Source organism: Fonsecaea erecta, assembly GCF_001651985.1.
Source record: "Fonsecaea erecta strain CBS 125763 chromosome Unknown Scaff11, whole genome shotgun sequence".
Taxonomy (NCBI): domain Eukaryota; kingdom Fungi; phylum Ascomycota; class Eurotiomycetes; order Chaetothyriales; family Herpotrichiellaceae; genus Fonsecaea; species Fonsecaea erecta.
The window spans coordinates 469,436-493,355 of record NW_017387254.1 but is presented as its reverse complement, the minus strand read 5'-3'; the positions used below and the strand labels follow the sequence as shown (position 1 = coordinate 493,355).

The following is a 23,920-nucleotide window of genomic DNA, read 5'->3' as shown; positions in this document are numbered from 1 at the left end:
GAACGGGACTTCGCTACATCCCCCCTCCTCAAGCGCCCAGGCTGTGTCTTCGTATAGGCATGCACAGTTCTCCGCTGTCATGTAGAAGACCATCTGAAGAACACACGCCCAGGCACGTCCCAGAACTGTCCTTGACATCCCCCTACCAGGCATTTGTTCATGGAGAACACTCTTGTATGAGAGAGGGCCGACGTTGTCCGTCCTTGCATCAATTGAGCCGATCCTTTGACAAATGTCTTGACCCCTGCAACTGTTAGCGACAGCAGACCAACTGCGTGCCGTTCCAATCGCATCCCGCCTCCATTTGACCAAGATGGGATTCTGAAGATTTTCTAAAGATGTCCTCGCAGTGTTCGCTAAGCGAATGAGCAGAGGGAGGAGAGAACCAACGCCATCCTTCATCGCGCAACCCGCTAGCTTCTCCAGCACATTTCTCTGAAAAGGATGAAAATATTCGCTTGAGACACCCCACGCTAACCCAGCACGAAACTCGACGGTGTTCCTGATGCCCATTTTCAGCCCGACGCATGGAAGAAGGCTCGCCTGGGCTTCCCGACGAGGAAAGGACATCAACGGCACACCCCGTCCTCTGTTCGCTTGTAACCTTGCCACAAGGGTCGGATTCTTCCATGGTCCCGCAAGTTTGACGTGAAAACCCACCGCTCCAGCTAGCCAGCCGCCAATTTCCCATGAAGCCCGATGCTCGCGGGGACGGCCAAGGGCAAGGAGTGTCTATCTCGCTCGCTCGCTTGTGAAAACCGAAAGGCATGTGCACCCAAACTGTACGTACTGAGGTGTGTTCGGTGAATCTTGTAAAATTATTGATCACCCAGACGCTCATCTGGGCTGGGGGAGTCCAGATTTGATGCACGCACCTTGTCACTCGCGCCGGACCTTTTTCTGGTCTTTCTTCTTTCAGACTGACGACGCTGGATGGATCTCCTGGAAGGAATGCCCATGCTCCACATCGTAAGGGGTTGGTGTTTGCAAGGAGACAACTTCCCCGATGAATTGCGAGTGTCTTGTGGTGGGAGCGATGTTGAGACGCGGAGGTGCTTTCTCGGCTTCGGTACCAGCTTCCCTCAACTGTTGGCTACGAGGCCAAACAGTCATTACCTGGTGTGCGGTGGTAATTCGAAAGGTCAGGCGAAATTTGCTGCCTCATGGATGGAAAGATAATCCCAGGCGAGCCGCAACCTGGAAAAAAGAGCACCCTGTCTGAAAAGAGGCCCCTCTGGTCTCTCTGGTGATGGTCTCTAGGTTCCAGCGGTGGCAGACTCAGGTATTCTACTGATAGATTCTAGGCATTCGTCGTGGTAGACTCTATATTTGAAGGGGTAGATTTATGGCTCCCTGGGGTTATAAAATCTACTGACTTTCAGTAAGTGTTCACCTGTTCAGGTACGGACAGCAAATAGCCTGATAACACGGAATGTCGTTAGGATGGAGATGGGTACCGTCAAAGGTGACGGAATGCCTATGACACTATGGTACTAGGAAGATTGGCTGATCGCTGATGGAGAGCCGCGCCTCTCAGGGTCCGGCATGCGCAATTGTCCTTACTTCACTACAGCACCGGGAAATGCGCATCTGTAATGTGGCCAGGAAAAGGATGGCATTATGGCACAGCTCCCAACGGTATGAAGCAAGGCGACGAGCAAGGGGACCTCGTTCCTCCAAAGGGTCCGGGGGAGTTGCACTCTCGTCCTACGAGCGGGGAGTTGTTCGCGTGAACATGCTTGGGAATGCTTCGATGGGTATTTGTGATGGTTGCAGACACTGCCCTCCGATGCGAGATACTATGTACCGCTGGGTTGCTGCGCGCTGATGCCCGTGGCAGTCTGGCAGAGGCAGATTGATTGACGAATGACCCCGGAAAAGACGGACCGAACCCTGGACCTTGTGGGTTTATCCGTAGGTCACTTGGAGTCCAAGGCTTCTTCTCTCCTGGGTCACTCTTGGACATCACCGCGCTCTGACGGTGAAGGCGTCATTTGACAACTGAAATCTGGTCAGCGATGGCACAATCACTTCTTCGCCAGCGATCAACCACAACCACGTGTCCAAGCCACTGCATTTGTCACAAATCGAAGTGGGATATAGACTTGGTAAGACCACCAAAAAGGCACTGGATCCTGAAAGCTGTACAAGTCGTCTTCCCAGCAAATCAGGTGATTGAAGAACTGAGTTAAGTGTCGTATATAGTCAATGATACCGATTCTCAAGGTTATCAGGCCGAACAGCGGCTCAAAGCACAACTGCACGAGATCCTGGCCGAAGCAGTATGTTCCAGATATCTTCGAATCTGGCATTTCAACGTCGTCCTGGAGAGAGTGTTGCGTAGCTGCAAGACCCGGCCTCGTCATTTGCTTGTCGGTGTTGAGTTCATTCACTGCCAGACTCTCTAGATAGGCTCGAGTCAATTGTACCGACCCGCCCAAGCCCTGAAACAGCTGTGCGGCGGGCTGAGCTTGGACACAAACCTGGACCGGGAGAATAATCTGTGCCACCCCCGATTCTGTAACCTGCTCCTCAACACAGAAGTCGATCCCCAAGTGGGTGGTGAAGTCACGGCCTTGGTTGCGCGCAAAGGTGTGCACAAACCGCAACATCGACATGCTGAGCGCAGATTTCGGGTCCAAGAGCTGATAGCAGCCAGGGAGTGTCGAGCGACTTGCCACAAAGGCTCTGAGAGAGCCTCTGACAATGATCGCAAATGTTTGGTACCTCTCCAGTCCATTCACGTCCTGTTCCAGCTTCCAGGGGGCAGTACTCGTGATAGCCATCTGGGACACGGTGTTGTATGTTTGACTCAGCGTCCTCCGAGGGAGAACTGTCCTGGATGAACTGGCGTGAAGTCCATTCTGGTCCACATTATGCAGCAAGTACTTCCGCCTTCCGCGCGCTTTGTTGAGCACATTGTGCACCTCGTCACGCGATCTAACATGGTACGTTTCGGGCACCGGTAGTCCTTGGCTGGCCGCATATAAAAGAAATGCTTCCTTTGTTGCGAAATAGGGGACATTGTCGACTCGGAGTGCGAAACATTGGCACTGGTTGCTCTGCTCAATAGCGCTCCTCGCGTGGGCCTCAGTACTAGGATCTACACTGCTCGTGCAGTTGACCCAAAGTTCAGCCTGCTCTTCCTGGATGATGCGAACCAAGCAGGCGATGTAAGCTACCTGGCGGCTGTCGTCGGATTGGGGCGGCAGTCCGTAGAAGCGACTCAGCGCATTCGAGAACCGCACGTGAATGGGAAACCCATCAGGCTCGTAATCAGCGCCAACAACTTTATGACCAGTGCTGTGAAACGCCCTAGCAAGTCTCAACCCGTGGGGCGTATTGATTCCAGTAATCAAAATCGTCCTCGATCGGAACCCCGGCACTTTTTTAAGACGCTGGTGGACTGAAACCCAGGCCGAGGGCGCTATACACAAAAGGTTGAAAATTAGAAGCAGGGTCGATACTGGAAGACAAGCAGCTGCCAGAAAGGCGAATAAAAGATACTGGATCGATACCATCAGTGGCATGGCCAAGGGTTCTCAGAGCAAGTGATCAACGACATTGAAACGAGAAGGCTGTCAAGGGAAGGATGTTAAAAGTTGCTTCGGAGTTGGTGAGCCGGGCACAATATTAGGCATGCTAGATAGGCAGATCCGAGACGCAACGACGGACGCCCAAGGGTATCGTGTTTTCGTGTTGTTGATTGGAAGATGGGGGCTGGCACCACAGGACGAAGCTGGAAATCGGGCAGAGATGGTGGAGAGGACGGGAGATCATGACGACAAGCCCACAAACAGGTGGCCGGGCTCGCCGGGTCATAAGAACCGTCTGACAACGTGGATTAGCCTGGACCACTCGACAAGCCATGCCTGTATTGGCCCATGGAGGACATCAAAGCCTTTGTGTCAGACAGCGGGGGGAATTAGGTAATGTCTTGCGCTGAGGAACGGAGTAGGAGTCCGTCCAGAGCTGAGACCTTGGGCTTTGTTACAGGCGGGCCACAGGCAGGCTTTAACTGGATGGAGCCCCCAAGCGACAAGATTTAAGCTCATCCGATGGCGTCGCTAGCGAAATGGGGGTCCCCAGATGCTAGGTGTCAGCGTCCAATGGCTGGGCTCCCTCTGCCCTCTTGGCCTGCGTGTTGCTACCTGTGGAAGCTGAAAACACAAATTATTTATTACTTGGGACGATGTGCCACGATCCATAGTTGCCGCATTGGAATCTGCGTCCTCTTCCATCTGTTTCATTCCTCCTTTCATTTGGCTGTCCTGCTATTATCGGCGTTTCCATCTCTTTGCCAACCTCTATTCATTCTCGTACATCCGTTGTCTTGCCTTGCGCCACCAAAAGGCTCGCGCGTCTGTCCTGAGTGCTGTCCAAGCATACTGCGCCCCTGGTCAACTTGACCACACCCGCGTCGCAATCATGGCTCACCAAGGACAAGCAGCCGATTACTACAACCAGAACATGGGAGGCGCACCATATCAGCAGCTGAACTATCAACAGTATCCTCCGCCCAATACTGCGCCGCAACAGCCTTATCACACGCCTCAGCAGCCATACCAGCCTCAAGAACCCAAGTATAGCACAGCCCCTCCTACGTACGGCGACAACTTCGTCGCTCCTCAAGACGACAAGCAGACCTTTCAGGAGACGTTCAAGATCCAGAAACCCAAATACAACGATCTTTGGGCCGGGTTACTGGTGCGCACACCCATCCTCTTGACTGTCGCTGAAACAGAAAGGTATACTCACAAGTGGTAGCTCATCGCAACCTTCTGCGGATTTGTCGCCGTTTCAGGACTCACCCTGTACCGCTACTCGAAGTACCATAGTTTCAATGGAGGAGGGATCTACGGAGCGTCGAATGATTTGTAAGGCCTTGATGTTCTCGAGACCGGATCTCGAAGCCAGAACTACCAACCTCTGTCCATATGCTGATAGATGCCTGCAGTTCTCTGGACACGAATACGATCATCCTCTTCGCCTTCATCCTGTGCGTTGGCCTCGTCTTCTCCTGGGGATACTTCCTGGCTGCTCGCGCCTTCACGAAACAGTTCGTGTGGTTGACTGGCATCCTCAACTGTGCCTTGGCAATCGGCACGGCCGCATACTATCTGTATCGACATCTTTGGGGAGCAGGTATTGTGTTTGCCATCTTCGCCGTCTTTGCCATTATTTGCTTTATCAGCTGGATCCCGCGCATCCCTTTCGCGGTGGTGATGCTGCAACAGACGATGGACGTTGCGAGAATGAGGCGGGTGCATGTATTCCTGGTCAGCTTCATTGGCGGCATTGCTAGCGTGGTATTCGCCGCGTGGTTCTCCGTCACTCTGGTTGCGATTTACACGTCCTATATGCCTGGTAATTCCGGCAGCACGGCCAATCCATCATGCCCAGCAGCAGGCTGCTCAAGCGGCAAGGTCATTGGACTCGTGGTGTTTGTGACCTTTGCCGGCTACTGGATCACAGAATGGATGAAGAACACCATTCACACCACCATCGCCGGCGTCTACGGCTCGTGGTATTTCTGCGCTGGAAAACCAGGGGGCATCCCTCGGGGCGCGACCGCAGGGGCGCTGAGACGGGCCACGACATACTCTTTTGGCTCCATCTCCTTTGGCAGCCTCATCGTTGCACTTATCAACATGCTCCGGCAAGCCTGCAGCATTGCCCAGCAACAGGAAGCCGCAGACGGTAACATCATTGGGACCATCATGTTTTGCATTCTTGGCTGCTTCATCGGCCTTCTCGATTGGCTTGTTCAATTCATCAACCGGTACGCATTCTCGCACATTGCTCTTTACGGCAAGGCATATATCCCGGCAGCCAAAGACACGTGGACGATGATGAAAGATCGGGGCATCGACGCCCTGGTCAACGACTGCCTCGTGGGCCCTGTCCTAACAGTGGGGAGCATCTTCGTGGCATACCTCTCGGCGTTGCTGGCTTACCTGTATCTGGAATTTACTCATCCGGCGTACAACGAGGGCCGCACCTTCACCCCCGTCATCATGGCGTTTGCGTTCCTCATCGGACTGCAGATATGCCAAACGTTTACGACCCCGATTGGTTCTGGAGTGGACACCATCTTTGTGGCAATGGCGTGGGATCCCCAAGTGGCCATGACAGATCATCCCGAGTTCTGGGAACGGCTCGTGCATGTTTATCCACGGGTCCAGCAAGTCCTGACTGGCGTGTGAAGGCGGTCTTTTTGTGGCATATGAAAATTCTGTGATGTTTTGGGACACGGATGCCCTTTTTTGCAGTCTTTTGGAGCGAACTGTGCCCTGGTCCGTTGACGGTTCAGTTCTTGTTTATGTTGTTGGGCACGCCTGAAATGCAGGGCACGCTCCAATGTCCCAGGCGCCTCTGTGACAAGGCCTTTTGGTGCTTCTTGTTCAGCACTACAGGGGTATCAAGCCTCACAGCCACAAACCGCATCGAGAGTTGTCGGCGTCAGGACAGGACTTCCCTTATCGTGACGGACTGGATCCACGTATGCGCACAAAAGTGATAGCTCGATCATCGTTGATACGTAATTCCCATTTCGATATCGATATCTATGTGCTGGACGAAGATTCTGCAGGTACTGTCTGGTACTTTATGTTTTACCCCAGCATTGGGTCAGGAGATGCAGCTCCAGTTACGGCAGCCCGAGTGGCCTCACTGTCACTTGCTTTTCGAGCACGATGATATGCACGTCGGCGCAGGACTTGACCAGCAGTATTACGTGAAGCGATGTACGGTCCACCAGCCCGTCCAGTCAACACCAGTGGCGCGATTCCTGCATTGGTCCACCCCGACTTTACATCCCGTGCCCTAATTGGTTTCCAACAACCAACATCTTGTGTAGCACATTTTATTGGTTCATTGGAGGATTTGCTGCCTTGCCCTTCCACATGTCAAGAACTGATCGGCCCAAGCACCAGAGACAGGAAATTAGAGCAGCCACTCGCTTGTCCAGGCTTCAGGGGTATCCCAAGTTGTTCCTGCGTCTCATTGGTTTCATCCTCGTCGTTTCAACAGCCGAATGCGAGACTAGAAGACGAGCCACCATCATCGAAACGTGGCGCAGTCTGATAGGAAGATCCCAAGCAGCGATGGTGGAAGTGTCGCTGCTGCCGTTTTAGCAATGTGATCCCAGCGGATGGCTTTGCCTGGAGTGGTGTTGGTATTGCGCCACGGCTGGCATGATGAGGAGGAACAAGACGGCATGTCCAAATGCCCATGCAGAGTTTGCGAGAGTGCATTGCATCCAACACGTCACCAAAAGTCCACATGTCTTTCACCAGCCCTCAATTTCCTGTCGGAGGAGGCGTGGAATCACGGCAGGTCGATGACACCCATCGCTTCCGGTTCCCTGATCATCATTTGTGGCATCTCGGTGCTGCATCGAAGCCAGACCAAAGGCCAACCCAAAAATCCCCAACATTCGTACCTTGCATTCGTGAAGCATCTCGTGTTGCCATGTCCTGCATGATGGCTGTTTCGACCGCGTGCTATTTTGCCATTCTCCAGTGGAAGGCGTGAGTCGAGCGTTCTTTCAGCTTCCATGGCTGCCAACGCCTTGGGCAGCCAGAGGAAAAGATGAGGCATTGGGTTGATGCCACACGGACACCGGCCGTCTCATGGGCCGTGGAGGTTGAACCATGCTCTGCTTTCAGCTTACTTGTGCACGGAGGGCTTGTACAGATGTAACGAAATCCTCACCACGGAGAAGCCGTGTAGATCAATGCGAGAAAGTCAGATGGCGATAACGCTTCAAACGTCAACCGTTGGATGACACTACGACTAGCATCCCCGACCGGATCTCCGCCAGTCGCATTACGTATCACGTATCCAGGCAATGACAACACGGACGTACGCACGGCTATATTTAGACGGCTATCACTGTCTCACGCGCTATTGTCGAGTAAACTTCCAGAGCCAGTCCGTAGCGATCTGCTTGGTTGTAATTTCAAATCAGTCTATTGCCTGTCGAGCCACAACCAGATCTACTTGTCGACTATTACTGTACCTACTCTCCGGGTATCATGCTCGATTTTAGCCGCTCAAGCCGAGCAGATCAGGCTCGGGCACAGCCACATCACGGTGGTGGCGTTATGCCAAACTGCAACTAAACGGAAATGGGGAGGTGCCAGGTCGCCGACCGCGGTGCTGCCAGGGGGCGGGATCCCCTTACGTGCAGGCTCGGGTAAGGATATCGCAACGTCGTCCCAACTCGACTCTTTGTGCAACCGCACAACATTCGAGTCCGCTGACATTGTTTGGAGGGTTCCCATGAAAAGGCCTCGAGGTGGGAGGGGGTTGCCAACCTCTTGAGAGGGGAAGGGTCATGCGGCGCTTTATATCTTTCGTACCCGGGCCGGCTGACAGCTGCGCCTCGTTGACGGCCCCTAAGCCGGGGCATCCAACGTTATCTTCCCATAAGATCTCGATTCTCTCATCCTCAGGCGAACCAGCCAAACGCCTCTCTCAAATATAGGAAGTCTCCATGCTCCTGGTGATTATTGGACGGGAGCTGCCAGCCCTCCCCTGGGAACCCAAATCCCCCAGCTTGGATGTCCCGTGTTGCCGCTCTTTGTCGTCGCACCACCAATCGCCGTGCCAAGCCATCGTAGGAGCGGAAGGCCCGTTTGCCTCCTCTGGTCGACCTCGGGATGTCCTGACTCTCTTTTTTGTTTTTCTTCGTGGCGAACCTTGAGTGGGTATGGTCTCGAGGCAGAGGAAAGAGAGAGAGAGAGAGAGAGAGAGGCTCGTGGACCTTTGGGGGTTAGTGACGGGAAATGCCTTGCAAAGGGACGGGCTTCTGCTGGTGAGTCTGCTGGGGGAACTTTTGCTGGTATCTTTGCCTTTTGCCATTTCATCGTCAGCCAATTCCTTTGCCCCCAGGAGAGGGCTGCCCAATGGCATGAGTCATCACCACGGAGGGACAAGAGGTTGTTCCTTTTGGAACAAAGACAAAGTCGACTCGTAATAGTCATGTGGATTCCACAAAATATGGAGACACCGGGGGGCCCTTCACACCTGTTGACACACCCTGGTTAGGCTCCCACGTCAGTCCGTCAGGAATGCAGACCCGTCTGATGGTCAGCTGTGCTCTGTATGGAGTGATGGAAGCTAGTGCTATAAAATAGCCCAGGGTTCCGCCAGCAAGTGCCCGGTGCTGTGGCCGTCGTGTGGTGTGGCGCATGATTCGCTGCTTGACCCAAAGAGCCCATCGCGCGGCTATTATCTCTCGACCATACTTTAACCTGGGTGAGGCATACCTGTTTTCGAATCATCATGTCGCACAGCCTTGTAGGCAGCAGAGCGTGTTGTCAAGCCCTCGTACGGACTATATCTCAGGCTCATCCAAGATACTTTCTGCCATGTCGCTCGCTTGAACTACCATCCAGCTCAGATCCATTGTCACCACCACAGCCATCATCATGATTATGAGAGATAACTATCCAGTCTCGCCCCCCAGCGACTACGATACCACATACACATCGATATCCACCATCCCGCCCGACCAGAAGAAAGCCCACGTCGGCGTCATGGCCGAGGAAATGGTCCCGTCGCTGCCGGACGCGTCGGTCAAGATTCAGGGCGCCTACCGTCGCACCAGATCACCGCCTCGCAACGACCAGGGCCAGATGTTCTGCGACCACATCAACTGTCGTGGCAAGAGCCAGACATTCAAGCGCGTCTGCGAGTGGAACAAACACATGGACAGACACGAGAGACCATACAAGTGTCGTGAGGCAGGCTGCGAGTTGAACCCCGGATTCACCTACTCAGGCGGGCTCCTGAGGCACCAAAGGGAAGTGCACAAGATGCATCTGTCCACCAAGCAGCCACTGTTCTGTCCGTTCCCCAACTGCAACCGGAGTTCAGGCACGGGATTCACCAGGAAGGAAAATCTCGAGGAGCACAAGCGCCGGAGACACCTGGAGGAGTTGTCAGACCATGGCGTACCACCGCACCACGAAGCGATCTCGCAGCCTGCCGCGAGTATGACGGCGGCGACGAGCTCAAACATGCCTCAGGAACCGGCGGCCAAACGGCGAAGGATCTCGACGGCGACAGAAGTACAGGGGCTGGCGCAACAGCAACAGCAACTTCTAGGCAACGAGGTGGCATCGAATACTACGATTGACAACATTGTCGGAAGCGCCGAGAGCCAATTGATCCAGCATCTCCGGGACGAGCTGAGGCAGAAAGAGGAGTTTATTCGCCGCCAGGCAGCAGAGATCCATCGCCTGCAGAACCTGTTACGCAGTTTGCCACCTCAGGCGATATACCATATGCAAAACCGGATGCCTGGCAGTGGCGTCGGATGAAACAGGAAAAGAGAGGAAAAGAACATATCACATGCCATGATGAATGTGGGATTACGGGGAGTCACTCGGCGTTTTTTTTTTCTTTCTCTTCTTTCTTTTCAGGGAACTGGGGGGGAGAGAAAGATGATAATTTACGACAAACCACCATGGATCCGCACCGCATGCAGACAGGGAAAGGGAAGGAAGGGTGGAAAGACAACGGGAGGGTGGAATTATTGTTTCGCAACTCAGTAATTTTTGTTTTTTCTCTTTTCGTTCTTGTGCGAGAAGAGATACCAAACCACGTCACGCTCGCCACGCACTTATGCATACACTACGCACATACGCAAACGCATACGCAAGTTGCCCCATTCTGTTGTACTTTTATTGACGATGAATACTGCTGCTATGACTTACGTCGTTACTGCCACTCTTTGATATCATGTGCCACTTACCTGTACGTACAAGTGTCCTTCTACTCCAAACACACGACTCGGCCCTCTTTGATCGAGAGAGAGACAACGTCACTCGGCCACTCACCAATAAATATCCTCCACATCATATTGATGAATGAATGATATACCATGGAATGAAATGTCCTCTCTCTCGGAGATCTGTATGTAACTACTTCGTGTTGTGTGTGTGTGTCAACCGCGGTTGCGCGCAAGACGACGGATAAATCCCGGTTGATGTTCGTGCTCGTGCTCGTGCTGGTGTGGAGTGCATATTGTATGTAGTCTCTGTTAGTAGCCAGCCAGGTGTCAGGTAGGCATGTAGATGGCGCATCTGTGTGTGAGTCAGAGCACAGCCCAGAAGCGTGAGTTGGTGATTTTGCTGGCTGGCTAGCTGGCTAGCTAGCTACAGTAGCTCTCTCTCTCATGCTGGCTCTTTGGCTTGCTGGTCGGGGACCTTGGTAAGTTGCAGGCCAGGTACCTTTGTACCTTTTGCCTATCTCAGGATAGGAGGAGCTAGGTACCTACAGACTAGGTACCGAAGTACCGACCCCAGAAGGCAGAAGGCAGAAGGCAGAAGGCAGAAGGCAGACAAGACACGTCGGCAGATACATGAGTTAGCGTGATAGGTACGGGCTACAGTAGGTACCCAGGAAGATATGCAGTAGATAGGTAACCCCGCCCTTTTTGGGCTGTGTGCCAGCCCAGCCCAGCCCATCGACGACACCGCACTCGAATTCTCGAGGTGGTCGTCGGCGTGGTCGTTGGCGTTGTCGTCCTTGTCCTCCGTGGCGCCAGCTCTACGCATGTCCGGGGGCCGAGTGAGGCTGATGGCCAAGGCAAGGCAAGGCAAGCCGGCGCTGCCTGCAGTCACCCCGATTCGGGGGGTAGGGCGCCAAGGACTATTAATCACCAGGCACTAGGCCAAGCCTAAAGCTATGTACAGGACCCGCTGGTAAAGTTGGGACTCCAGGCCCGCCAGGCATCCTCCGGGGGAGAGGGAGTGCAAAGATCCCCCTCGAGTAGTAGGTAGCTCGGTAGGTAGCTACCTAGGTCACGACGCCAGGCCGCTGAATATTTACTTACCCGGGTACCTACCGAGTACCTCGTACAGACCACCTATGTAACTACGAAAAATTATCTGCGAGCACTCGTCTTGAGGGAGACTCTCGGAGGTTGGTACCCTATAGAGTATGAAGCACTGGATGGGGGGGGGCAGACAGACCAGGCAGCAGTGCGTTTCCGTGGCGCAGGTTCCGTTCCTCTTTTTGCTTTCTTGCTCTGCATGCTTCCAAATTCGCTCAAATACATATATATGTACAGAGGGACAGCACGCGGTAACTTGCTCTCGCTCTCTCATACTTTCCACTTGTCATTTGGTTGGATTGTCTTGTTTCCCCCGCCCCCCCGTTTCCCTTCTATGTACAGTACGTCTATAGGCACGCTATTCATTCCTTGGGGCCGGCCCCCTCTTTGATCGTGTGATAATGAAAATAATCACGATGGTCATGATGACGATGACAGTGCCGGATTTAGGGTGCTGGAGCTCTTGTCATGTCCAAGGCTAAGTCAAGGCGGAACGAGTGCTCCGTATCTCCGGTATGGTGTGCGAATAGGGCATTGCTATCCTTGTATGGACGAGGATTCCGCAGACTTACTGTACGTCGTACTTCATCTTCTTTCTCTGCGGGCCGGGGTTGTCCATACGGTGTCTCTTGTTTACGTATCTTTTAAGGACACATCATACGAACGCTCGTCACCGCACGGCTGCCTGAGTGACCTAGCTCGGTCCTTTACACATTACTCAGATCTCTCCGTAGCTACAATAGCTCCCTATGTCTGCGACTTACTCACTCACTCACTCACTCACTGGATTTCAATCGTGTCTCGCCCCCGCGCGCGCCGTCCGGCAGCTTCGCCACTGCCTCGCTTCCGACTCAACAGAGAGGCGCAGCGCAAGGGAAAGCAGAACAATAGATTGCTCTAGACCCATTAAGAATCCCAAAAACGTGGTTCGGAAGGACGAGGTAGAGCTAGTCTCTCTCTGTCACTAGTGTCTCGGCGTTGTGGTCACTTGACACGGCACGTGCACGGTTGGGCGGAAGTCAGTCACCTGACCACAGATGGACCTTTCTTTCCAAAGGCTTTTCTTCTTCTTGCATGCTGCATGTCACTACGTGCCCAAAAGTTCATATGTGCCCTTCATTCTCAAGAGGCAAAGCCTCTACAGCCTCGTTTGACTCTTCTTCGCATCTACCTCAGTCTGTCATATCGCTCGCATCATCATCATCATCACCATCATCATCATAACCTAGTCGTTTCCTTAGAGTACACTCTCTTTCTGGGCGGCTTGCTCATGTTTCGTTCTCGCGTGTCTCATGATCATCAGTCGTATAGTCGTATGATACTCAAAGATTCCTGAGCCCCTTTGGCAGTCGCGTTACATGGAGATCCACACACCTCCGACACTGTCGCCTTCCTCTAGGCCACACCGACCCCATGAACCATGCCTTTCTAGGACCGTCTCGCCGATTTCTCATGAACTGCGTCATGCGGCCTCCGGTCCCGGTTTGGCTTTGGCCTTTGGCTTGGCTTGTCTCGCCTTTTGGACGAAAAGGAGGGTCTGCAGATAAAGGAGAAGTGGGTGGAGGACTCTAGGGGTCGCTCTCGACAGCAAACCAGCTCATCGCAACCCAACCGGAGACGTTGTAAAACGGCTGGAAATCCGCCTTCGCAATACATCAGTCGACATTCGAATCGAGGTTGACTGTGTTGGCCATGTGTAACAACGCAAATCCCAAATCCAGATCCCGCACCATCATCCCAGTTCGTGGATTCGGATTCTGCCCGCCACCTCCGGAAAGGCGATCAGGAAGTGACTTCCAACACTCCAATTTTCGTAAATGACCACATGATCGATGAATTTCTGGCTCAGGACTGTACCTCCGGTCAGGGGATCTTGCTCGACAGCCGCCTCGAGACCATGTGGCCAATTTACGCCCCATTTCGCCTGGATCAGAGGCGTGAGCCAGTCCCGCAACTTGTTGATTGCAGCGTCCCGGACCGGAGGCCTGATATGATGCACATTAGCTTTTGACGCCAGAATCAACTATTCCGGAACCTACAGTGGTATTGTTTCAATCGCGCCAATGTGCGGGATCATGCATTGAGCAGGTGTCGGTTTAATCATGTCCGGGAGTTTCTGGTAATTTTCCAAGGTCGGAAACAGCAGCCACTGTGCAGCACTTGGTCAACTTCCTGCTCGGAACTGTTCAGACGGACGTCCAACTCACCCGCATCATGTGTGTGAGTAAATAAGCCGAGGCCAGGCGGACATAGACATCGTTGTCAAAACTTCGGGTGATTTCGCAGGCCCACGAGGCGCAGTCAAACTTGTCGGTGGGCAGACGAGGGCGGAAAAATAGGTCGACGGCCACCTTTTCTGTGGCACCCAGGACATCAGAAACGGGAACACCACTCTCCAGCATTCGCCGTGCTCCGTGCACGTAGTCTGTGTAGGTGCGACTCATGGGCGAGTTGTCGGGGATCACCAAGGGCAGGACAAGGTGTCTCGGGATCCGGAGTCTGGTGACCTGATCCTCTTGCGCCACACACAGATCCCACTCGTTCGACCTTGGTAGGGCGGATGGAACATTCGTGACAAGCTCGATGTACGGGAGGGCACGTGAGGAAGCCACCTCCATTCCGGCCATGGGGTGGTCCGTGGTAAGCTGAAGGTGGCGGGATGACTGTCTCGACAAGCCAACCAACGGTGACGGCAAATCCGATGCGATTGCTTCTGCCGACTCGGTATCGGGGCCTCCTTCGGAGAACCGGCGGGAGCCTGGCGGCAGCTAAGTGTGAGTATCAATCGTTAGACCAAGTTCTAATTGACTGCACGTCGAAGGCTCAAAGCTCCGGAGACGGTTTTCCCTAACCAGACGGCGGTGCACGACGAGAGGTTGAACTCACATGTGGCCGCTCTTCCCCGCGACTGCTTTGCGACCGTAAGTGCAGTACCGGATGCCACATGGCGCGTTCGGCAACACCGACTTTTCCCGAGTCGGCGCCCACTCCATCCCAGAGATTCTTTCCCTGCGGTGCCCAGGGGTGCAAACCAGCCCTATCCTCGGAGCGCCGTGCTAAGAACTGGTGCAGGATCGCTTCTCCTTCCTCGGGGGACGCATTCTTGAGCCAAGCCAGCAAGCTGGCGATGGTCGCGGATGCATCGGGGCCCTTAGCCTTGATCGAGTCCGAGGCACCGGATCCCAAACTGGAGGTATCAGCGGGACTCTTAGCGGCGTCCGCCGACGGTTCAGTTCCGTCCATCTGGGACGATATGGTGTCGTCCCCCTCTTCATCCTCGGCCCTGTTCGAGTATTGATGTAGAGCGTTTGTGACTTCCTGATTTGAGCCGCCGTTGCGGATGAGCTCGAACCACGCTTCGAGGCGTGGCGACGGCCCTTCGCGGATGGCGTCGAGTAAGCTGTTCAGGGCATCCTGATAAGTGCGCGACTCGTCCAAGGTGCGCTGGAAGGCGGCCCTGCGTCTCATATCCAGCGAGAGGTCGATGACACATTCGGTGCCCAGAGTCTCACACAGTTGGCATGGTGGTGGGCCGCCGGTGCATCTCGTTTTGCGTTTCTTGCATGCTTCACAGGCGGCCGAGATGCGAGCACTGGATGGCTTCTTCCTGGGGGTTTTGGAGGGAGGCTCTTTGGCCGGCTTGATGGGCCGGGAGCTGGGTGGCGAAGGCATCTGTCTCTGTCTATTCTCTCTGTCTCGCTCGCTGGCTGGCTTGGGGTGGTGACACCTGTATGCTCTAAGTGTTCGTCTCGGTCCCCATGGCTCTGCGTGCGTTGGGGGGATAAGGAATTGGATCCGCGTCCTCTCGGATTTGACTTCCAGCGCAGCCTTTTTATAACTCTCAACAGGATGCCATGCGGTCGATAATGGTTTGAGAAATTTGGGGGAGTGTTGATCACCAACGGGAGGAGGTGATATACATACTTCTTTTGTTGAAAGAAAGGGAGGGAGAAAGAGAGGCAGAGGGAACGAGCGAAAAGGCAAGAAGAGAGGCGATCACTTTGTGTTGGATCACTGTGTCTTGGAACCAACTTTTTGGTCCCCCGCGATCAGGGCTTGTTATAACAAGCTTAGTTCGAGTTAGGTAGGGTTGAGTAGAGTTGAGTTGAGTAGCTGCAAGCCACCAAAAAAAAGTGAGAAATGAGAAAAGGCGAGAATGTCCGCTGAAGCTCCAGCACCAGCAACCCACCAACACCAGCAGCCAGTTGCCCAGTCCAGAAAACAGCCCTAGGGCGCAGCAGGGGGCCCAGTAAAGCCTGCAGGTGTGAGAGGAAGTGACGGAAAAGAGTGAGAGAGAACGAGGGAGGACACACCTGCCCCGGTGGGAGTCAGGTGACTTCGGACATCCTTGTGGAAATGTACATCCAGGCCACTTTGATTGGTCCGAGATCCGGAAGACGCCAGCGAGAAGCGGGTGGCGAGGGTCCCTCCTCCATATCCATCAGATTCCCTTGGATGGAAAAGGTGGGTATACCTTAGAAGGCCTGTGGCATCAGTTGGGGTCAATGTCGGTGTGAAGGGGCAAGGGCCTCAGAACTGACAAAGGACAGGATCTATTTTCCAGTCCCGATAAATAGTTTGTCGTGGGAGAGGGTGGTAGAAGAGAGGAGAAAGGGGGCCCTAGCTCTCGGTAAGGCGTTGACGATCTCTGATGAAGTTGGGTGCCGAGTTGAGCAATGGAGAACCCCTAATACTCACTGGTACAGACGCAGAATTCGCAGGAACGGATGACGGTGTGGGGGGGGCGCGATTGTGCGACCGAGCGGCAAGCGCTCTCATTAGCCCCGGGCTATTGCTCCTGCCCCGGGGGAGGGCATGCCCAGCAGGCGCTCCTCGTGCTGCGGATGGTATCTACTCATGCTACTGTACTCACCCTTGCCCTCCCGAACCGACATATGATTGCTATCACAGAGAGAGCGGGGTGGTTCTGCTCTTACCTGGCCCCAGCCAACGAAACACCCCGCCGCGATCCTGGTTCCCGGAAAACAGTCCCGGCCCCTGCGGCGAGCCCGGTTTGCTGGGAGACAACTTGTGTGTGTGTGTGTGCGTGTGCTGGCTAAGAGACCGCCGACCGGGGTCGTGGGTAAGTTCGGTAGGTAGGTTAGCTGATTAGAGCGACAGGCGTGGTGGGTCATCCACATCAATCTTGGTGTCGATCAGGGTGGCCCGGAAGAAATTTCCAGGGTCTCTTTGGGTAGGTGGTATCTCGTACATATATATGCAGGGCGGTGGCCACGTGCCCATGCCACCACGAGAACAGAGATGCAGGAATTAGATACCCTATCTCACATAGGTTGTCTCTCTAGTACGTACGTACACACTACTACTACTTCTTTTGTAGGAGAAGTCTAACTGTGCGAGAACTGACGAAGAGATTGCGGTGAGGATCTTGTAACGTCCTCCGGGGGGGAGACCGAGACGAGGCGAACAAGATAAGCAGCAGGGTGCGGGAGGAGAGATCCGAGGGGGAAAAGAGATGGCGAGAAGAAGTCTACGGGTGTCGAAGACTCTTCCATTTTTCCCTCTTCTTCTGCTTCTTCTTTTTCTTCTTCTTCTTCTTCTTCTTCTTCTTCTTCTTCTTCTTCTTCTTCTTCTTTTTCTCCTCCTCCTCTTTCTCGTACAAAAAGAGTTCTAGAATTTGCTGAGGGGCTGGTTGATACAGTTACCATGGCCAGAAAGGGGCGAGAAAGCGTCAAAAATTTGATGTTATGCATGCCCTGTCATATGATGCTATATACCCTGCTCGTGCGTGCTCAATGTCACAATCCAGATCCTGTTAAAACCCTCACTCGCCTCACATCCAGACCCAAGATCTAGATTCGAGATGCAGATGCAGATGCGGAAAAGGCATGCGGGCGCAGGCGAGATGCGGCTGTGGCAAGGGGCGACGTTGCCCGCGTGTCTGTTTGCTCGCCTGCCTGCCTGCGCACAACATTCGTGGATCCCTTCATTGTACTCGAGAAGTGGGACATGGTGGTGAAGCAATGCACTGGAAGTTCTGCGAAAACTGGTCTGTCTCTGGGTTCCTCTAATTACGCTTTTCCTTTCGCAGACACACCGGCATCAGCGGGTATTACAACTCCGTGGGCCAGGTCGTTAGGGGAAACTTAGTCGCAGCCCTTCATCACACCGTATTCGCCAAAATTGTTAACGGAAGTCTGCCGGCCGCGGCTGCCGGATCGTTTCTCCGGCGCCAGATGCCATTGACCGAATCTTCGTATCGCCACGGCGGTGGCGGTAGCACGCTGTGGATGCTCTCCTCGAGCGTCTGGCGCATGCCCTCGATCTTGATGTCGTCCATCTGCAGCTCGCGCAGCTGACCCTCGGCGGTCAGGAAGGCCACGGCCTGGGCGATCAGCAACCACGACGTCTCGCATTCGTTCCACGGGTCGTGCACGTCCAGCGCGCCGTCACACCTCTCGATCTCGTCTCGGAACACGGTGCTGCGGGGCTCCGGGCACAGCTTGACGAACAGCCGCCGGAGCTGTCTCATCTTGCGGACACACTTGAATACCTCGTCCACGTGGTTGTAGAAGGGGAAGATGGCTACGAAGGCGAAACTCTGCAGGTTCGCGAACAGCGCGTTCCCGGCCGCCGAGTCGTTCCAGTGCAACGCCGTTAACACGGACGGAGTCCGCCGCAGGAAGTACTCGTAGGTCGTGTACGCCAGCAGGCTGGACCCTTCGTTGACCACCATGTTCTGCCACGGTCGCGCCACCAAGAAATCGGGCAGGTCGTCGTAGTCGATCGTCACCAGGGCGGCTTCGGGCGTCTGGTCGAGCTGGAGGATCTGAAATTCCATGTCGAAGGCCCAGGCGTCGCTGCTCCACGGACAGGTGCCGGCCAGCCCAGCCAAAATCTCGGGGGGCGCGAGGACGCTGAGGCGCGTCACGGGCACGGCGTTGAGCAGGCGTGCCCACCAGGGAGGATAGATGTGGTTCTCATGACCCAGCACGAGAGCGGCAGCGACGCTGACGACGTGCCGGGCCAGGGAATGCCGCTCCAGAAACGAGAGGAAGTCGGTCAGCCGGTGTGGATGAAGCACGGCGTGCTTGAAGAGGACGGGGAGGGTCAGAGAGCGGAGGAAATGGCATGTCAGGGCCAAGTTCTTCAAAGGGTGTTGACAATGTGACGGCGCTGGGGTAGGACTGGTCGACCCGAAGGGAATTAGAGCCCAGCTGGGCTTCTGCAGAATGCCAACATCGAAAGGGCTCGGGGTGTCGAGGAAGAAGAGGATGCGGCTCAGGACCTCGTTGGGCAGTTGGACGAGCTCCATCTGGGTCAAATCGACGTTGGTGCTTATATTGTCGGTCTGTTTATGGCCGGTTGGGTGTCGGGGATGTTCATTGCTAATCGATTCTTTGTTGTTGGTGGTGCTGGTTCAATGCCACACTGTCTGCGTGCCTGGCAGGCCGTGGGAGCGAGGTCTGGTGGCTGTCTTATTCCGGAGGTGGAGAGACCCTGTGCTGCCGCCTTTAGTGCCTGGATTTCCCCGTGGGACTGATTGGCCCGGCTGGACAAGGATGGCCTGGCTGGTCTCTAAGCAGCGAGGGACGTCATCGCACACTTTTCTCCCGCAGGACGCATACTGGGTGTGCATACTGTCTCAATTTACCCCGCCTTCATCGTGTATCTCTTTGCCATAACTGTACAAGTCTTTCGTCAAAGGTGCCCAGGGTCAATGATTGGCTTGAGCCCGACTTTGCTGGACTGGCCAAAATCCTCTTCCCAAATTGCGGGGTAATAATAGTATAGTTAGTTAAAAATGTGGTTGTTTGTTTATTGCCTCGAGATTTTTCATTCCCTCCCCTCACTTTACTCCTCTGCTTTCTCTACACGCAGGGGATCTTTTGGTTGAACAGAGAAGCTTTCATTCCGTTCCCTTCTTTCAAGACAACACTCTCTGTAAATACATTTGGACGACAGCTTGTGGACGGTCCCCGTCTGTAGTGACAAAGAACATCTCGACGAGTACGATCATGTCCTTTCCTCTGCACCGAAACCCACCCTTTCGCGCCGAACACCTCGGCTCCCTCCTGCGCACCGAGAAGCTGCTCGACACGCGGCACGCCTGGGAGGCCGGAAAGGCGTCGGAGACGGCGTTGCAGGAGGTCGAGGATGCCGACATCAGGGACATCGTGGCCCTGCAGCGCGAGCTGGGCTTCCACGCCCCCACCGACGGCGAGTATCGAAGGCATATGTTCTGGGGCTCATTTTGGCCCGGCCTCGAAGGCATGACCGAGATCGAACACCCGGACCCAGACCTTTTCCGCATGTACATCCCGGACATCGCCGCATTCACCGAGGAGGGCTACAAGCCTGGCGAGACCGTCCTGTGCACCGGCAAGATCAGGCACAAGGGTAGCACCTACACCGCCCAGTTTGACTTCCTCAAGAGCCTGGTCCCCGAGTCCCAGTGGAAGAACCTCAAACTCACCCTTGCCGCCCCCAACTGGTATCACCTCCGGTACAAGCAGGGCAAGGCCTATCCCGCCGACGTGTATAAGAACGATGACGAGTACTTTGCCGACATTGCCAAAGCGTACCAGGAGGAGTTGAGAATTTTGTACGACCATGGGTTGAGGAACGTACAGTTTGATGATCCCAATTTGGCTTGTAAGTGCATTCTCTCCAGGCCTTTATGCAGCGGCGGTCACCACAACTTCAGAAATCCCATGCTGATACCTGCCACCTCTTCTCCGTGAACAGACTTCTGCTCCGAAGCCATGATCGCCGGCTGGGAAAAAGACCCTCTCAACACCTACTCCACCGACGAACTCCTCGCCAAGTACATCGACCTGTACAACGCGTGCATCTCGCAGATCCCCTCAGACATGCACGTCGGTGTTCACCTCTGTCGGGGCAACTTTGTCAACTCGCGTCATTTCTCCGAGGGCGGCTACGACCGCATTGCCACCCTGCTCTTCCAGAAGCTCAACATGCACACCTACTACCTGGAATACGACACTCCGCGGGCAGGTGGCTTCGAGCCACTCCAGCACCTCCCCAAGAACAAGAATGTCATTCTCGGCGTGGTGACAAGCAAATTCCCCAAGATGGAGGATGAAGATGAAATGGTCAAGCGGGTCAAAGAGGCCGCGGGCTGGATGTGCAAGGGCAGCGGCGAGAGCGAGAAGGAAGCACTCAACAGGTGCGGGGTCAGTCCCCAATGTGGATTTGCAAGCCATTCGAGCGGTAACGCCGTCAAGAGAGCGGATATGGTCGAGAAGTTGAAGTTAGTGCGCAGAATCGCTGACCGCATCTGGCCTGGGGAGCCGTGAGCGGCTGGCTTTCAAAAAAGATTTTGTCGAAGGATGATGTCGGTAAAGGTTGGGTGTGTCCGGACGAGACGAGGAACTGGGGCTTCAACAGCCCCCAAAAGTTTGGGGTTATACAACAAAATGTCGAAGGTTTCTCATGGTTGCAGCATTTTGACAGCGGCGTGGAATCATGTCGGGGGATTGCATTCAACATCCGTCGGGGGGGCGAATGATGGCCATCGAAGATCTTTCCTATGTTCTAGCCACAGCATATTGGGCGAGAAGAGCGGACAGTTGCAAAGATATATCTCTGGTTGGTCCACGGAGGCAAATCGGTCAGTCGAGGAAACTTAGCCATTACATGGCTGCCAACTCCGCGATCCGTCCAGATACAATCACGATTTCCCTGCATATATCTCCCGCGTGGACTAGGAGGAAAGCTCGTTTTTCTTTCTCTTTATTTAAGGAGGGGCCGGTCTTTCAGAGAATCGCTATCCCGCTCCCGGCGATTCCCTGTCGTCCCGTTGGAGATAGCCTATCTCCTCTGTGAACGAAGGTTCACCTCCAGGCCCGAGGGCACGGCCTGCAGGGTCATTCGGCGCGCCTCGACTCTCCATGTGTTTGAGTACCCGCCTCGCGACGGACAGGTCATGCTCTACTGCGGTCGACGAGCTCGTCACACGGATGGCCCACCGTGTCAGTATCTCGTCGTCCGCGGGGACATGCTCGGCGGCGGCCCGCAGCAGCAACCCAATCATTTTGCACTGCAGACGGACCGGTAGCGTAGGCTCTGAGCATGCCTGGTGGAACAGTCGCAAGGGCAGAGGTTGGTCGGGGTAGCGCCGTCTCACCAGCGTGTCATATACCTCGAGCAGCACGAGCAGTGCCAGTTCATTGGCTTCGTGGATAGCATTCGCCATGCCACCAAACATTGACTGCGGCGACGGAACCACTGCGCAGTGCATATCGTCGCGGCATGGCCAGAATCGCAGGGCCTGGCGGAGCAGCTGGAGCAACTTGATGTTTGTGTCCGTCCATGGTTTGCGGAGGACAATTTGTTCGGGAATGACGTACGCCGCGAGCACGCTCCGAGGCTGTGTGTTGCGCAGTATCGCTTTGGGCCGCAGGCTTTTCACTCTTATGCAACGTTCCCCGTTGATGATCAGCGGAGGATATCCGTGTTGAGCGTTGGCTGTCGATGCTTCATCTTGTTGCGCACTTGGTAGCATAGCTGACCTTGGTCTAAAGTAATGTTCCATGCCACTCGCGTCCTCGATTGGTGGGAGACCATCATGGTGACTGTCGGAGTTCACGGTCGTAATACCGCAAGCTGTCTCCTCGCCAGACTCCTTTTCAAGGCGCCAGCATGTGACCATGGTCAACCGGGTCAGAACAGGTAGGCAAGATTGGAGAAATTCCAACGTGCACCATCGAGTCCTCAGGATGTCTTCCTGCAGCTGTATCCGGTCGTCGAGCTCGATGGGCCGAAACGTCGCGGGGGCGAAATAACGAGGCTCGACGCGCCGAGTCAAAGATGCGTCAAAATAGGCGAAGAGAACGAGGGCAGAATAGACCGGAGGTCGAGACAGAGCTCGGGCCAGGTGCACTGATGCTCTCGGCAGATTCAGCTCCAGGGCATGGAAAAAGATCTGCTCGATGATTTCGACCGGCAGCGCCTCCAGGGCCGATAGCTTCCTGGGAGTTTCAACCTCTGCTGTGAGCTGTTGTTGGATGATGTTGGCTTGCAAGGTTCGAGCTTTACGCGAAGGCCTGAGCTGACCGGGCCGTTTCATAGGCCGTCCACGTCCGCTGCGTGTGCTGTTGTTGGAGTCTGAGACTTCATTTGGCGTGCGTTTCCCCCGGCGTCGCTGTCTCGGAGGCATCAACATCTTGACTCCCTAGGGTGAATCCTCCTGATCCGTTCGTGGACAGGGCGTAATTGTCGCCAAGCATACATGTGGGCCTGACTCACATAGACTGGCATGAGACAATGGTATGTATACATATGTACATATATACAATTGCGACAAGAGTTGCCCTGAGAGAAACCATCGAGCCGTCCAAAAGGTCTTGGCGAAAAAATGGGGAAAGAATAAATCGTGGTCATTACAAAAATACTCACGAGGAATGGGAGCGCCCTCACCTCTATTAGATGACTGGACTACCTACCAATGCTTCGAGCACATAACTGTCTATTTCGTAGTTGTCCGGACACACCTCAACTACTAAATTGCCCGAGTGCGTCGAGGAGAAGGCTTCTGCATCAACACCTGTGTCGGAGATGGGGTGACCGACCGGTGAGCGCACGCCTCAGTGATGCTGGCGAGAGTGTGGTGTCGCGAACACACGCGAGAAAGCAAACAATTCATACTCGGTTTGTGCTACGTGGGGGTGGGAAAAGGACAACCTTTGGTCGGACGTGGTCCTCTTTGCCCAAGGGGGAAAAGGAGGGCGAGGAGCTCTTTTCACCGTCGACGAAACTTTTGCGAGACTTTTGTTGGTTCCGCGACGTCAACGACTAGCCGGCGCAAGGACTCCGTACCAGGTCTGCAAGGTTGGGCTGGTTGGCTGATGAATCCCTCGACTACCGGGGAGAGCCAGTGCCTGATATAACTTGGGTATATTGTCTCCCGCGCTGTCGACGCCAGGCAGCTCTACATAATAGTACTCAAATTCGTTTCATCCGTATTCAGAACGTTCTCGGCCCCCCGAAGGCACGCAATGAAATGGGCTGGCTACCAAAAGAACCCGTCAGGCTGTGTGGACTCGTTGGTGATGCCAAGCGGTAAGGCGCACTCGAACCACTACTCCA

General features: G+C 54.6%; 7 protein-coding genes across 7 annotated transcripts; 3 read left to right on the top strand and 4 right to left on the bottom strand.

Moving 5' to 3' along the window:
- Positions 1-2,045: 2,045 nt before the first annotated feature.
- On the bottom strand, positions 2,046-3,530 carry AYL99_10370 (hypothetical protein; the record flags this gene model as incomplete). Its single annotated transcript, XM_018841876.1, has 1 exon — positions 2,046-3,530. One exon carries the CDS (start codon positions 3,528-3,530, stop codon positions 2,046-2,048), a length of 1,485 nt encoding a protein of 494 aa, XP_018688764.1.
- An 898-nt stretch (positions 3,531-4,428) lies between these two features.
- Positions 4,429-6,206, top strand: AYL99_10369 (hypothetical protein; the record flags this gene model as incomplete). The annotated part of the gene is made up of 3 exons (XM_018841875.1): positions 4,429-4,707; positions 4,768-4,877; positions 4,958-6,206. 3 exons carry the CDS (start codon positions 4,429-4,431, stop codon positions 6,204-6,206), a joined length of 1,638 nt encoding a protein of 545 aa, XP_018688763.1.
- Positions 6,207-9,437: 3,231 nt separating this feature from the next.
- Positions 9,438-10,331, top strand: AYL99_10368 (hypothetical protein; the record flags this gene model as incomplete). The annotated part of the gene is made up of 1 exon (XM_018841874.1): positions 9,438-10,331. One exon carries the CDS (start codon positions 9,438-9,440, stop codon positions 10,329-10,331), a length of 894 nt encoding a protein of 297 aa, XP_018688762.1.
- A 3,249-nt stretch (positions 10,332-13,580) lies between these two features.
- AYL99_10367 (hypothetical protein) lies at positions 13,581-15,520 on the bottom strand (the record flags this gene model as incomplete). Its single annotated transcript, XM_018841873.1, has 4 exons — positions 13,581-13,833; positions 13,888-13,997; positions 14,056-14,616; positions 14,735-15,520. 4 exons carry the CDS (start codon positions 15,518-15,520, stop codon positions 13,581-13,583), a joined length of 1,710 nt encoding a protein of 569 aa, XP_018688761.1.
- Positions 15,521-17,972: 2,452 nt separating this feature from the next.
- On the bottom strand, positions 17,973-19,124 carry AYL99_10366 (hypothetical protein; the record flags this gene model as incomplete). Its single annotated transcript, XM_018841872.1, has 1 exon — positions 17,973-19,124. The coding sequence occupies one exon, from the start codon at positions 19,122-19,124 to the stop codon at positions 17,973-17,975; it is 1,152 nt and encodes a 383-aa protein (XP_018688760.1).
- Positions 19,125-19,827: 703 nt separating this feature from the next.
- On the top strand, positions 19,828-21,129 carry AYL99_10365 (hypothetical protein; the record flags this gene model as incomplete). The annotated part of the gene is made up of 2 exons (XM_018841871.1): positions 19,828-20,464; positions 20,558-21,129. The coding sequence occupies 2 exons, from the start codon at positions 19,828-19,830 to the stop codon at positions 21,127-21,129; spliced, it is 1,209 nt and encodes a 402-aa protein (XP_018688759.1).
- Positions 21,130-21,599: 470 nt separating this feature from the next.
- Positions 21,600-22,997, bottom strand: AYL99_10364 (hypothetical protein; the record flags this gene model as incomplete). The annotated part of the gene is made up of 1 exon (XM_018841870.1): positions 21,600-22,997. The coding sequence occupies one exon, from the start codon at positions 22,995-22,997 to the stop codon at positions 21,600-21,602; it is 1,398 nt and encodes a 465-aa protein (XP_018688758.1).
- Between the last annotated feature and the right edge of the window lie 923 nt (positions 22,998-23,920).